Source organism: Salvelinus fontinalis, chromosome 5, assembly GCF_029448725.1.
Source record: "Salvelinus fontinalis isolate EN_2023a chromosome 5, ASM2944872v1, whole genome shotgun sequence".
Classification (NCBI taxonomy): domain Eukaryota; kingdom Metazoa; phylum Chordata; class Actinopteri; order Salmoniformes; family Salmonidae; genus Salvelinus; species Salvelinus fontinalis.
The window spans coordinates 46,391,516-46,405,824 of NC_074669.1; the positions used below are offsets into that span (position 1 = coordinate 46,391,516).

The 14,309-nt window shown below is 41.6% G+C and overlaps 1 protein-coding gene across 1 annotated transcript; it reads left to right on the forward strand.

Annotated features, from left to right (window-relative positions):
• Window positions 1–905: 905 nt before the first annotated feature.
• On the forward strand, window positions 906–9,235 carry LOC129855698 (protein yippee-like 3). Its single transcript, XM_055923629.1, has 5 exons — window positions 906–1,297; window positions 3,005–3,123; window positions 6,234–6,277; window positions 7,013–7,121; window positions 7,296–9,235. Exons 2-5 carry the CDS (start codon window positions 3,007–3,009, stop codon window positions 7,383–7,385), a joined length of 360 nt encoding a protein of 119 aa, XP_055779604.1. The 5' UTR covers window positions 906–1,297; window positions 3,005–3,006; the 3' UTR covers window positions 7,386–9,235.
• The last annotated feature ends 5,074 nt before the right edge of the window (window positions 9,236–14,309 follow it).

Here is a 14,309-nt window from a genome sequence, read left to right on the forward strand (position 1 = left end):
CTGGAATGGCAAACATGGAAATGGCATCAAATACATGGAAACCATGTGTTTGATGTATTTGATACCATTCCACTAATTCTGCTCCAGCCATTACCACGAGCTCGTACTCCCCAACTAACGTGCCACTAACCTGCTATGGTTCACGTAATTCGTGCTAATGTTGAGTTTTTGAGCTAGTGCCCAATTGACTACCATTCGATCTCCCTGCCCATTGACAAAGCATTTGCAACGTACATAATGTGCGTAAATACGATTCCAATTGAGCTTCCCATCTCCTCAAAGGTATCCCTGGACTCGGCAGAGGCTAATGGTTCAAGACAACTGGAAACTCGGAAATCTCCGACTTCCGACAGTAAGTTCAAGAAACCTGGAAACTCGGAAAAAACGAGCTCCGACTGGGGAAACTCGTTTTGAAAGGTCATCCAACTCGGAATTACAATTCGGAAACTCGGGCATCTTTCTAGAGCTCCGACTTTCCGACCTGAAGATCACTGACGTCATGATTTTTTAAAAAAATTTAAGAGAAGTTTTTGAGTTCCCAGTTGTCTTGAAAGTACCATAACTATGGCAGAGTTCTATTAAACTGTCCCGGGTTAAATATGCCTATAGCCCGTCATGTGACTGGGTGAGAGAGAAGCGCCCTGCTCAAATCGAACAAATCTGCACCGCTTGGTTATATTGTCAACAAGGCAGCATTATTCATGCTTCAGAAACATGGCTCATAACCATGCCTAGGAATCAAATGTAATAAACTTTCAGCCAGTGCAAAACATGCCTACATTGGCGCCCGGTTGAACCTACTCATAGAAACGAGTAAAAATTAAACCTAAAACTGTTCGACCTACATTCCCCCAGTCAATCTGACGATTCCCATTGGTCGTTGGGGATTTGTTTTGTAGCTGGTGACGTATTTGGTACCGCCTCCTTAACCAGCGTTGTAAACAAACACTGCATAATATTGCAAGTTTGTCCGTCACCACGAAAATATCCTATCTACAAAAAACTTAGTCGGAGTAGCTATTGTTATTTTAACTACAACATACACGAAACTGTTTCATCTCAGAGAAAAACTAATTGTTCCTGTTGTCAAGTGTGAGAGACCGAGAGAAAATCTGCACCACGATTCTTGTTTGTTTGGATCTATCTGTCCGATGGTTTCTTGCTGTAGAAGTGACCCAACAAGCTATCTCCTAGACGATTTAGCTATTTACTGATGCATCTTAGTTGACCATCTTAGTTGCTGGTCATATCTTCGTTCAAATTAGGTCTTCCACTGAAAATCCGATAACTACTTTAGGTAAGTCCAGAACTATTTTCTACTGTGCTTGTATTTCCTTCCATGTAGGTTGCTAGCTAAACCTGAAATGGCGGGTTTACAGTAAACATATTCAGCGTCTTCTCTAAACCCAGATTATGGTTCAGTTGCTAGCTAGCAAGCTAACGTCAAAATGTTAGCTAGTCTCTCACGATAGTTGGCTAAAATGGGTAGCTTGCTACAGAGGAAGGCGGTCGATGAATAATTCACTGTATGCATCGTTTTGGGGGATTATTGGCTAGCTGCCTATGAACAGTAACGTTAGTTAGCTAACGTTAGCTGGTTGCTTTGTCAGAATGTGGGGCGAGTCAGCTAACGTTAGCAGGCCAGCAAAATTGCAAGGATCTGAGTGATGTTTTGCTTGTTCTTGTGTATGCCGTGGCATTAATACTGAGGCGTTATTTTGAAATTACTTTAGCTACAATAATGGATTTTCACACGGACATTTAAGCGTTATTTTGAAATTACTCTAGCTACAATAATGGATTTTCACACGGACATTTAACCGTTTTAAATGACACAAGACTTTTGAGTAAAAAGTAACACATTTTCCCCATCCATCTATGGAGCGCCACTGACTGACCATACATAGTCGGGTTTAGCTTGTAAAGTAGGTCAATGCATGTTGTGTTCTGTCTGGTGCAATGGTCAGTTATTGGGATCCTTGCGACGTCCATACCCAAAACTTAACCCCTAACCGTAAACCCATACTTAAAACATATCAAATGTAAACTTCAATAGGTAGGGACGTTCCAATGATCGTGGATAGCACGGACCCTGCTCCTTCAGATCTGTGAATAGTGAGCCGGGGAAAGGGACTAGTTGACACTAGACTTAGAGATCAGTCTCGCTGCATGTACTGGATGACTTCTCAGTCAGGTTCGCTTAACGGATCACACCACAGGACTGACGATTGCTAAATCAAGTGTCCACTCCTTCCTTCTGAGACATGCTGCTGTGAAAAACAAATGCACTTGAAAGCGCAGTGTTCATTTTATCTGCAACAATTGAATTCCAGCCTGCATGTACTGCCAATATTTTGTGAATTTGAGGTGTTTATATTTATATTTTTTCAATAAAGGAGTTGAGTTCTAAAAATAATAATAAAAATGTTAAAAAGCAAGGACCCTGCTGTAATTTTACCAGGAAGTGTGCTGCGAATTAGACATGCATATGGTTTAAAATAAAGTCACTAATATGAGCCCAGACCTTCCCACTCCGAATAATACAGTTAGTTCATTATTGTGTGATTCCTTCTGACATTTTTTGATACTCAAAGTGTGACCTGTCACGCCTAAATGGAGGAAATTAACAGTTGAGTGCATGCGTTTTCTACAATGCTGGTATTACTTTTTTGCAGTGTTGGACAGGACAGAGGACAGACAGCCAAAAGTTATTGAACTTGTTTCTTTCTCTTGCATTTTCCAGTTTTCAGTCGAAAGCCATGGGAATCATATGTTGCTCTTTGTGTTTACCCAGATTTGCCTAACCCTATTTGGCAAATAAGCTTACAAAATTGCATTTTCTCATAGTTACTACACTTCACAAATAGTGAAATTTAGGGTTTACTACGATCACATTTAGGAGTAGCCTAGCGTTATGAGCCCCTGTAATGGCCAATATCCTCTCGGTCTCTCCTGTTTTCCTGTTAATTACTAAGTCTATCTGTTTTCTTCTCTATCTCCTCAGACATGGTGAAGCTGACGAAGGCTAAGACGTTCCAGGCGTACCTAGACTCGTGCCACCGCAGGTACAGCTGTGTTCACTGCCGAGCACACCTGGCCAACCATGATGACCTCATCTCCAAGGTGAGACTACAGGGACCGTTTATGGCCAGTGGGTTAAATTCCATATAATTGAATAATAAGCCTATGTGTTGGCTGCAGGGGTTGGAACCCGGTTCAGGGATCAGAACAGAAAACCGGAAAATAATGTAATTTTTCAATAACAGAAACGGAACTGGGAACGAAAGTGATCCATACTGCTCCATAACAGAACTGTTATTTTAACAGCATGAAAACCTGTTAATAATGTTATTTTACATTCCAGGCATTTTTTTCTAGTCCCACAAATAAAACGCAACAAAGCGCCTATGCAAAACCCTCTCTATCACTCAGAAACTTATTCCAGTGTCTGTCTGCAAGCTGAAAATCTTAGCCTAAACACGCACAGGCAATCTGCCCCTCCCCACACCGAGGCATAGGCTACTGTACTGATGTTAGAAGCGTAAGAAGACGGGATAGACATTTTTAATTAGCTAGAGAATAATGGATTTACTTTTTCAATGTCAGTTAACTATGCTTAGTTATCACATTTCACGCTGGACTTTTATTCTGGTGCCGTTCTGCAAACACAAGCGTTAGCTTGCTAGTTCAAAGTTCCTTCATAGAAGCTGCTCCGCCTAGGTATAATTCTGTGGACCTAATTCAAATAATGGATGTCATAGCAAGATGCCTAGCACTTCAAGCCTGCTCCTCAGCCCTCTCGCTCTCTCGACCCATAAAATTTCAGTCACATCTTGCGAAATAGGCTACACTTGTCCGTCCATCACTCATGTAAACAACTAGTTTTCCTGCTCTATCCGCACTGATTGGGAAAGTCATTTAATGAGCTAAATGTAGAAACTGTTGATTTCACAGGTAAAAAAATGAACAGAAAGGAACTACATAAACCGGTACTTTTGTTTTTTTGGTTCAAACCGGTTCAGAGTAGATTATGATTATTCAACACTGATACCGATTATTGGAGGACCAAAAAAAGCTCATACTGATTAATCGGCCGATTTAAAAAAAAAAATATATATATATTTATATATATATTTGTAATAATGACTTTTTTTAAACCCCCTTTTCTCCCCAATTTCGTGGTATCCAATTGTTAGTAGTTACTATCTTGTCTCATCGCTACAACTCCCGTACGGGCTCGGGAGAGACGAAGGTCGAAAGCCATGCGTCCTCTGAAACACAACCCAACCAAGCCGCACTGCTTCTAACACAGCGCGCATCCAACCCGGAAGCCAGTCGCACCAATGTGTTGGAGGAAAACCGTGCACCTGGCGACCTGGTTAGCGCGCACCGCGCCCGGCCCGCCACAGGAGTCGCTAGTGCGGGATGAGACAAGGATATCCCTACCGGCCAAACCCTCCCTAACCCGGACGACGCTAGGCCAATTGTGCGTCGCCCCATGGACCTCCCGGTCGGTCGCAGCCGGCTGCGACAGAGCCTGGGCTCGTACCCAGAGTCTCTGGTGACACAGCTAGCACTGCGATGCAGTGCCTTAGGCCACTGTGCCACCCGGGATGCTAATGAACACTTATTTTAACTTAATATAATACATCAATAAAATCAATTTAGTCTCAAATAAATAATGAAACATGTTCAATTTGGTTTAAATAATGCAAAAACAAAGTGTTGGAAAATAAAGTAAAAGTGCAATATTTGCCATGTAAAAAAGCTAAGGTTTAAGTTCCTTGCTCAGAACATGAGAACATATTTAAGCTGGTGGTTCCTTTTAACATGAGTCTTCAATATTCCCAGGTAAGAAGTTTTAGGTTGTAGTTATTATTGGACTATTTCTCTTTATACCATTTGTATTTCATATACCTTTGACTATTGGATGTTCTTATAGGCGCTATAGTATTGCCAGCCTAATCTCGGGAGTTGATAGGCTTGAAGTCATAAACAGCGCAATGCTTGAAGCACAGCGAAGAGCTGCTGGCAAATGCTGTTTGAATGAATGCTTACAAGCCTGCTGCTGCCTACCACCGCTCAGACTGCTCTATCAAATAACAAATCATAGACTTAATTAAAATATAACACAGAAATACGAGCCTTAGGTCATTAATATGGTAAAATCCTGAAACGATCATTTCAAAAACAAAACGTTTATTCTTTCAGTGAAATACGGAACCGTTCCGTATTTTATCTAACAGCTGGCATCCATAAGTCTAAATATTGCTGTTACATTGCACAACCTTATGACATAATTATGTACAATTCTGGCAAATTAATTATGGTCTTTGTTAGGAAGAAATGGTCTCCACACAGTTCACAACGAGCCAGGCAGCCCAAACTTCTGCGTATACCCTGACTCTGCTTGCACAGAATGCATGAGAAGTGACACAATTTCCCTAGTTAAAATAAATTCATGTTAGCAGGCAATATTAACTAAATATGCAGGTTTAAAAAATATATACTTGTGTATTGATTTTGAGAAAGCCATTGATGTTTATGGTTAGGTACACATTGGTGCAATGACAGTGATTTTTTTCACGAATGCGCTTGTTAAATCATCACCTGTATGGCGAAGTAGGCTGTGAGTCGATGATAAATTAACAGGCACCGCATCGATTATATGCAACGCAGGACAAGCTAGATAAACTAGTAATATCATCAACCATGTGTAGTTAACTAGTGATTATGTTAAGATTGATGCTAGCTAGCAACTTACCTTGGCTCCTTGCTGCACTCGCGTAACAGGTAGTCAGCCTGCCACGCAGTCTGCTCGTAGAGTGCAATGTAATCGGCCATAATTGGTGTCCAAAAATGCAGATTACCGATTGTTCTGAAAACTTGAAATCGGCCCAAATGAATCGGCCATTCCGATTAATCGTTTGACCTCTAGTTCAGAGCTTTATTTTGCTGGTCGGAAAACAAAAAATTGTGGTTTTGTTTAGAACCAAACGATTGGAAAATCATTTTTGTTCCAACTCCTGGTTGGCTGTGTGAAATTATATTACATTTCAATAACATTGGAAAAACAGCCACAGTCCTCTGTTGCATTGTAAGCTGGGAAACGTTACCTCAATGTCCCACTTTCTTTAAAACCACCGATTTTTATTTGATCTATCTTGCATTGTCACTCTCTCTCTGTCTTCGTGGCACATTTGAGTTCATTCTCTTTTTTTTCTGTCGTCCAGTCTTTTCAGGGTAGCCAGGGACGTGCTTACCTCTTCAACTCTGTGTGAGTATCTTTACTTGTCATCCAGTGTATTGGCCATATAGCCTACACAGTGTACCCATAATTAATGAGCAAAATAGTATCCCTTTTAGGTCCCTAAAACACAGTCCTACCTTAGTTACCGCTCAAGCCTCAGTACACTGTCATTATCATGCATCTGCCAGGTTCTCCTTACGGCACTTCAGTGTGTTTACTCTAGTCCTGTAAGCCATACAATGCACCCTGAAGCCAGTTCACTATCCTAAAAGTGGATGTCACGTTCTAGTTGAGTTATATTTACCTTCTGTTTGCTGTAGTTTGAATTAATTTTTTTAACTAGGCAAGTCAGTTAAGAACACATTCTTATTTACAATGATGGCCTAGGAACACTGGGTTAACTGCCTTGTTCAGGGGCAGAATGACAGATTTTTACCTTGTCAGCTCGGGGATTCGATTTAGCAACTTTTTGGTTACTTGCCAAACGCTCTTACCACTAAGCTACCTGCCGCTCTATTTAGTAGTTAGCATGTCATTTCTCAACTCGTGCATAGCAAACATCCTCCGATTTGGGGCTAAATATTAGGTTCTGGATAGAATTATCACATTTCTTGTTAAAATTGAAATGTAATTGAAATATATATGCTTATCTGGTGGGTCACCAGAAAATCTGATAAGCTTAGGTCAGGTTACAAAACAGACATTTGTGGCAGGGTACCATTTCGGTAATTGACCTATGGTTCTTGTTCCTGGTGTTTTCAGGGTGAACGTGGGCTGTGGTCCTGCCGAGGAGAGGCTGCTACTCACCGGGCTCCACGCTGTGGCAGACATCTACTGTGAGAACTGCCACACCACACTGGGCTGGAAATACGTAAGGACAAACGCACACACATACTATGCTACTCATCTATGTCTACACACTGTAAATAACTCAAATAATATCCTCAATCCCCATCCTCAACAAATGTAGATGTCTTTTAAGCTTGTCTACTACGCACTCCAGTCTCTTATCCCCCCCCCACCATCTCTATCCCTCTCCCTACAGGAGCAGGCCTTTGAGTTGAGTCAGAAGTACAAGGAAGGGAAGTTCATCATTGAGCTGTCCCACATGATAAAGGACAACGGCTGGGACTGAGAGGTGAAGGGAGATGTTTTCATTGATGTTTCATCCCTCATCCATTGTTCTTCCTGGCCTGAATGTGTGTCCCCTCACCCTGCGTAAGGGCCATCGGCTCTGCCACTCCGTCACTTCATACAGCTTTGCCAAGAGTAGCATATGATGTTTATATATATATATATACACACACACACACACAGAGTATACCAAACATTAGGAACACCTTCCTAATGAACAGCCTCAATTCATCTGGGCACGGACTCTACAAGGTGTCGAAAGCGTTCTACAGGAATGCTGGCCCATGTTGACTCCAATGCTTCCCACAGTTGGCTGGATGGCGGAACATTCTTGATACACACATGAAACTGTTGAGCATGAAAAATCCAGCAGCGTTGCAGTTCTTGACACAAACTGGTGCGCCTGGCATCTACTATCAAACCCCATTCAAAGGCACTTAAATATTTAGTCTTGCCCATACACCCTCTGAATGGCACACATGCACAATCCATGTCTCAATTGTCTTGAGGCTTAGAAGTCCTTCTTTAACCTGTCTCCTTGCCTTCATCTACACTGATTGAAGTCGATTGAACAATTGACATCAATAAGGGATCATAGATTTCATCTGGATTCACCTGGTCAGTCTGTCATGGAAAGAGCAGGTGTTCTTAATGTTTTTGTATACTCTGTGTGTGTGTGTGAGATATATATATATATACACACACACACACTCGTAGGTTTTACGAGTTTCATATAAAACCTACCCCAGTTATGGGAGCACCTTTGTCAATATCGATATCCCAATGTTTAGTTATATTCTGGTAGAGAATGAGTGAGTACAGGCTGTATGTGTGAGCGCGAGTTTGTATACACTTGGGCATGTGTGAGTTGTGTGTTTACGAGTGTGTGTGTTGCAGTGCGACCACTTTAGCAATCTCACTAAATCCTACTCGTGTAATCCGTGCGTCTGAGTGGGATTGCAGTCATCAAAAAACTAAATTCTCTCTCATTAAGTGCAATTCACAGGGTTGAGACAATTAGACCGTTATGCAAAAACCTAGCGCCCGAAGGCTGTTCCCTTTTTTGTAATTTTTAGGTGAATGTGTGAAAAAGCAAATTACCTTGCTTTGTGTGTGTGTGTGTGTGTGTGTGTTTTTAAGACTTCATACTTAATGTTTGATGGTACAAGCAGAGTTGAAAAAAAGTAATTATGTTTAGTGCTGCTCTGTCATGTTACTGTTGGAGTATGAAGTGCAATACAGTAGGTTGTGTCTGCGTGAGAGCGCGTGGTAAAGTTCACATTAAAATGTCAGCAATATAACATTGATCATGTTTTTTATCCTTTAAATGGCAATCAATGTATTCAGTTGTTCATGATGTCAAGGGCTGCAGCATTACAGTTTGTAAGTGTTTCTGTGCGATTGGCCCATGTGAGTTTGAATACTGTGTGTGTACAATTTTGGCGTATGTGTATTTTCTCTGTATGCTGCCTGTGGGTATGCATTTTATGGTTTGTGTGTGTTTATACAGTGTGTAAGAAGTGTGCGTGTATAGTGTAAGATTGTATGATCAAATGCAGTACTTTCTAGACAGTTAGAAAATGCTTTAGTTTGGGGGTAAAATCTATTGTTTCTGATGTGTAATTGGATATCCATTTTTACATTATTTCCATTTGAGATCAATCTTGTAAATACAGCTTAACACTGAGCAGCATGTACATAAGCATTTATTTGATCATATTAGAGAGCAGTGTGTGATATCAAACAGGATGAATATATCTATAATTATGTAGCAGATGGTGACTATGTAAGCTTTTCATTAAAGTGTTTTATTTTAACCTGAACTTGCAACATTAAAGTATGTGGTAAATATATCTGCCTGTTGTTTTTCTTACAGTAGCTATGTTTCCATCCAATTGGTGAAAGATTTAAAGGAGAATATTCCAAAATCTTGCATAATCAAAATCTGCACATTTTTCCACCAAATGGACCAGTTGTTAATAAAAAGCAGTGCGTAATGCACATGAAAATGTACTTTTTCGCTTAAATTGTCATGTACCGAATAAAATCCAAAGTCCTCAATGTGTTTTCAACTCCAGCAATAATTGTCACAGCTGTTGCATTAAATAGCAAATGTGCTTACTCGGTCTTGGCACGTGCGCTCTAGACAACAGCTGGCAGATATAGTGCGGGTAGGTTTGCCTACATTATGAGATTCTAATGGATAAGAGCGACAATATTTTTTATGTCAAACGTCACCCAATCCTCGATGATCATGTCATCAGAATAAACCCTAATTCAAACACCACTCTATCGCCGCACGGAAATAAAAACTGTTACTTTCTCTTTGGAAGAGCGGGGATAGATTGCCGTCTGAAACCACGCAGTGCGCCTATTCGGATTTTTGAGGATAGTTATGTAGCCTCTGTCACTCTTTCGGCATGGTGCAGGTGAAGCACGCCTCATTCATGCATCGCGTCAGAGCAGTTCTTCAACTGTCGGGACAAATTGGTTGCAGTCCAAACACTTAAAAGACACACCCTCGTCCACTTACCCTCGTCTTATGCCCTTGGGGGAATCCTCGTCGCCATGTTGGCGGGTGGTCCAAATTATTAGCCAAACAAGGAGGTTTGCAACATTAGTCCATCAGCCCTCGTTTTTAGTCGGCTTTGCAAGTGTACAAGTATGTTCACTCCGGGACCTGAAACTCCCCATAATCCACTTCTCGACGATTGTACATCAGCTAAGAAAAGTCCGCGAAAACTTAAAAACAACATCAATAGAGGAGTCAACATACAAGTGTAAGTAAAAACGAACGCAAATAAGTTAGAAATGTTGCTACTACGTAAAAAGTAAATATGTTTTTGTTTTATCTTTTGGAAATTGTAGAAATAAAACATTTTCCTTCAGGAGTTCCAGCTAGGCAGGCTAACATTAGCAAATTGGTTTGCTAGCTATCATACAGTAGGTGTTAATTAATAATTATATATTTAATATAAGTATACATACACTCATAACTGACTGTAGCGCATATAAAGCGCCCACAAGCTACCCGTGGCTGAAAATACAATAATCGCGGGATAAACGAGTGACGTTTATTTCCGGCCAAAGGTGGTCCATTTAAAAATCATTCCTTCCTCCCTTGCCCTGCAAGTGTATATGTAACAGTATAGCTTCCGTCCCTCTCCTCGCCCCTACCTGGGCTTGAACCAGGGACCCTCTGCACACATCTACAACTGCCTCCCACGAAGCATCGTTACCCATCGCTCCACAAAAGCTGGGAACAACTACTTCAAGGTTTCAGAGCCAGTGACGCCATCGATTAAAACGCTATTAGTGCGCACCCCGCTAACTAGCTAGCCATTTCACATCGGTTACATATACTCGTCAGACGTCATGGTACGTCATCAGAAGTATCCACTTAATTTCTGGGCTGAGGGGATAGGGTGTGTCTTTTAAGTTTTTGAACCGTAGTTATGGTAATGTTTATTCATATGTTAATTGCATGCAAATAAAGGTTGACAAGCTACCACACCCACAACGGAAGCGCAATCATGGCCTCGGATTCGAAGGTGTTAGAACAGACCAGGAGAGAACTACTGCCTCTCATTGAAGCCCCAAGAGGTTCTAGGTCGACCGCGGTGCTGCAGGTATTGTTAGCAGAAAAAAGGATCCACCATTATAGTGAATGGAAAAATGTCAATCTTTGTGTAAATAAAGACATACGTCAAGATGTATGTCCTTGAACTGATTGTTTTTAAATTGAACACAGGATATAAGGATAATTTAGTGGCTAATGGCAGCCTGCAGTACTCTGGTCAGCCTTTTAAAAATATTTGTATTTATTTACCCTTAATTGAACTAGGCAAGTCAGTTAAAAAACTAATTCTTATTTACAATGACGGCCTACCCCGGCCAAACCCGGACAATGCTGGGCCAATTGTGCGCCGCCCTATGGGACTCCCGATCACAGCTGGATGTGATACATCCTGGAATCAAACCAGGGACTGAAGTGACGCCTCTTGCACTGAGATGTAGTGCCTTAGACTGCTGCGCCACTCGGGAGCCCAAAAATGTTGTTCCTCAATGATGGTGCAGCACTTAGTTAGCCTGCAACGTCACTTCCTGGAGCAGCTCAGACTCTGCATGTCTCAATGAGATGCCATCTTAATCTTAACCAACTTAATTTGGCTTCAATGCGCTATTGAGTCTTAGCATAGGAATGAATGGTGTCACATGATCGATGGCTTTGTCCATTCATATACAGTATCAGTCAAACGTTTAGACACGTTTAGACACACCTAGACACCAGCGTTTTTCTTTATTTTTACTATTTTCTACATTGTAGACTAATAGTGAAGACGTCAACACTATGAAATAACACATATGGAATCATGTAGTAACCAAAAAAGTGTTAAACAAATGAAAATACATTTTAAATTTGAGATTCTTCAAAGTAGCCACTTTTTGCCTTGAGAGCTTTGCACTCTCTTGGCATTCTCTCAACCAGCTTCATGAGGTCACCTGGAATGCATTTCAATTAACAGGTGTACCTTGTTAAAAGTTCATTTGTGGAATTTCTTTCCTTAATGCGTTTGAGCCAATCGGTTGTGGTGTGACAAGGTAGGGGTGGTATACAGAAGATAGCCCGATTTTGGTAAAAGACCAAGCCCATATTATGGCCAGAACAGCTCACATAAGCAAAGAGAAACGATAGTCCATAATTACTTTAAGACATGAAGGTCAGTCAATTCGGAAAATTTCAAGAACTTTGAAAGTTTCTTCAAGTGCAGTCTCAAAGACAGTCAAGCGCTATGATGGAACTGGTTCTCATGAGGACCGCCACAGGAAAGGAAGACCCAGAGTTACCTTTGCTGCAGAGGATAACTTCATTAGAGTTACCAGCCTCAGAAATTGAAGCCCAAATAAATGCTTCACAGAGTTCAAGTAACAGACACTTCTCAACATCAACTGTTCAGAGGAGACTGCATGAATCAGGCCTTCATGGTCGAATTGCTGCAAAGAAACCACTACTAAAGGACACCAGTAAGAAGAAGAGACTTGCTTGGGCCAAGAAACACGAGCAATGGACATTAGACCGGTGGAAATCTGTCCTTTGGTCCGATGAGTCCAAATTTGAGATTTTTGGTTCCAAAAACCTCACACGGAATAGAATAGGTGAACGGATGATCTCTGCATGTGGTTCCCACCGTGAAGCATGGAGGAGGAGGTGTGATTGTGTGGGGATGCTTTGCAGGTGACACTGTCAGTGATTTATTTTGAATTGAAGGTACACTTAACCAGCATGGCTACCACAGCATTCTGCAGCGATACGCCATCCCATCTGGTTTGCGCTTAGTGGAAGTATCATTTATTTATCAACAGGACAATGACTCAACACACCTCCAGGCTGTGTAAGGGATATTTGAACAAGAAGGAGAGTGATGGAGTGCTGCATCAGATGACCTGGCCTCCACAATCACCCAACCTCAACCCAATTGAGATAGTGTGGGATGAGTTGGACCTCAGAGTGAAGGCAAAGCAGCCAACAAGTGCTCAGCATATGTAGGAACGCCTTCAAGACTGTTGTAAAAGCATTCCAGGTGATGCTGGTTGAGAGAATACCAAGAGTGTGCAAAGCTGTCATCAAGGCAAAGGGTGGCTACTTTGAAGAATCTAAAATATATTTAGATTTTGTGAAAAAAATGTATGGTTACTGCATGATTCCATATGTGTTATTTCATAGTTTTGATGTCTTCACTATTATTCTACAAATAAGTGGTAGGCCACACAAGCTTACAGAACGGGACCGCCGAGTGCTGAAGTACGTAGCGCGTAAAAATCATCTGTCCTCGGTTGCAACACTCACTACCGAGTTCCAAACCTCCTCTGGAAGAAACGTCAGCACAATAACTGTTTGTCGGGACTTCCTTAAATGGGTTTCCATGGCTGAGCAACCGCAAAAAAGCCTAGGATAACCACGCGCAATGCCACAATGCCAAGCGTCGGCTGGAGTGGTGTAAAGCTTGCTGTCATTGGACTGGAGCAGTGGAAACGCGTTCTCTGGAGTGATGAATCACGCTTCACCATCTGGCAGTCCAACGGACAAATCTGGGTTTGGCTGATACCAGGAGAACACTACCTGCACGAATACGTCGTGCCAACTGTAATGACAATGCCCCCATGCACAAAGCGAGGTCCATACAGAAATGGTTTGTCCTAATCGGTGTTGACTTGACTGGCCTGCAAAGCACAGAGCCCTGACCTCATCCCCATCGAACACCTTTGGGCTATATTGGAATATCAATGCCCGACCTCACTAATGCTCTTGTGGCTGAATGGAAGCAAGTCCCCGTTTTCACAAATTGTAATAGCCTTACATTCTCCTGCAAAATGTCTTGATAAACATGGATTTCATTTTTCCGTCAATGATAGCAAGCTGTCCAGCAAAGCAGCCCCAAACCCATGATGTTCCCTCCACCATATTTTACAGTTGGGATGAGGTTTTGATGTTGGTGTGCAGTGACTTTTTTTCTCCACACGTGTGTTCCTTCCTTCCAAACAACACAACTTTATTTTAATCTGTCCACAGAATATTTTGCCAGTAGTGCTGTGCTCTTTTGCGAACTTCAGAAGTGCAGCAATGTTTTTTTTGGACAGAAGTGGCTTCTTCTGTGGTGTACTCCCATGAACACCATTCTTGTTTAGTGTTTTACGTATCGTAGACTCGTCAACAGAGATGTTAGCATGTTCCAGAGATTTCTGTAAGTCTGTTTAGCTGACACTAGGATTCTTCTTAACCTCATTGAGCATTCTGCACTGTGCTCTTGTAGTCATAGCAGGACGGCCACTCCTAGGGAGAGTAGCAACAGTGCTGAACTTTCTCAATTTATAGACAATTTCTCTTACCGTGGACTGATGAACATCAAGGCTTTTAGAGATACTT

Bases quoted from the DNA above. Each gene is read 5' to 3' on its own strand.
- LOC129855698 (XM_055923629.1), top strand. From the start codon at position 3,007: ATGGTGAAGCTGACGAAGGCTAAGACGTTCCAGGCGTACCTAGACTCG. The intron at 3,124-6,233 runs GTGAGACTACAG...TCTGTCGTCCAG, and splicing joins ATGATGACCTCATCTCCAAG to TCTTTTCAGGGTAGCCAGGG. The intron at 7,122-7,295 runs GTAAGGACAAAC...CTCTCCCTACAG, and splicing joins CCACACTGGGCTGGAAATAC to GAGCAGGCCTTTGAGTTGAG.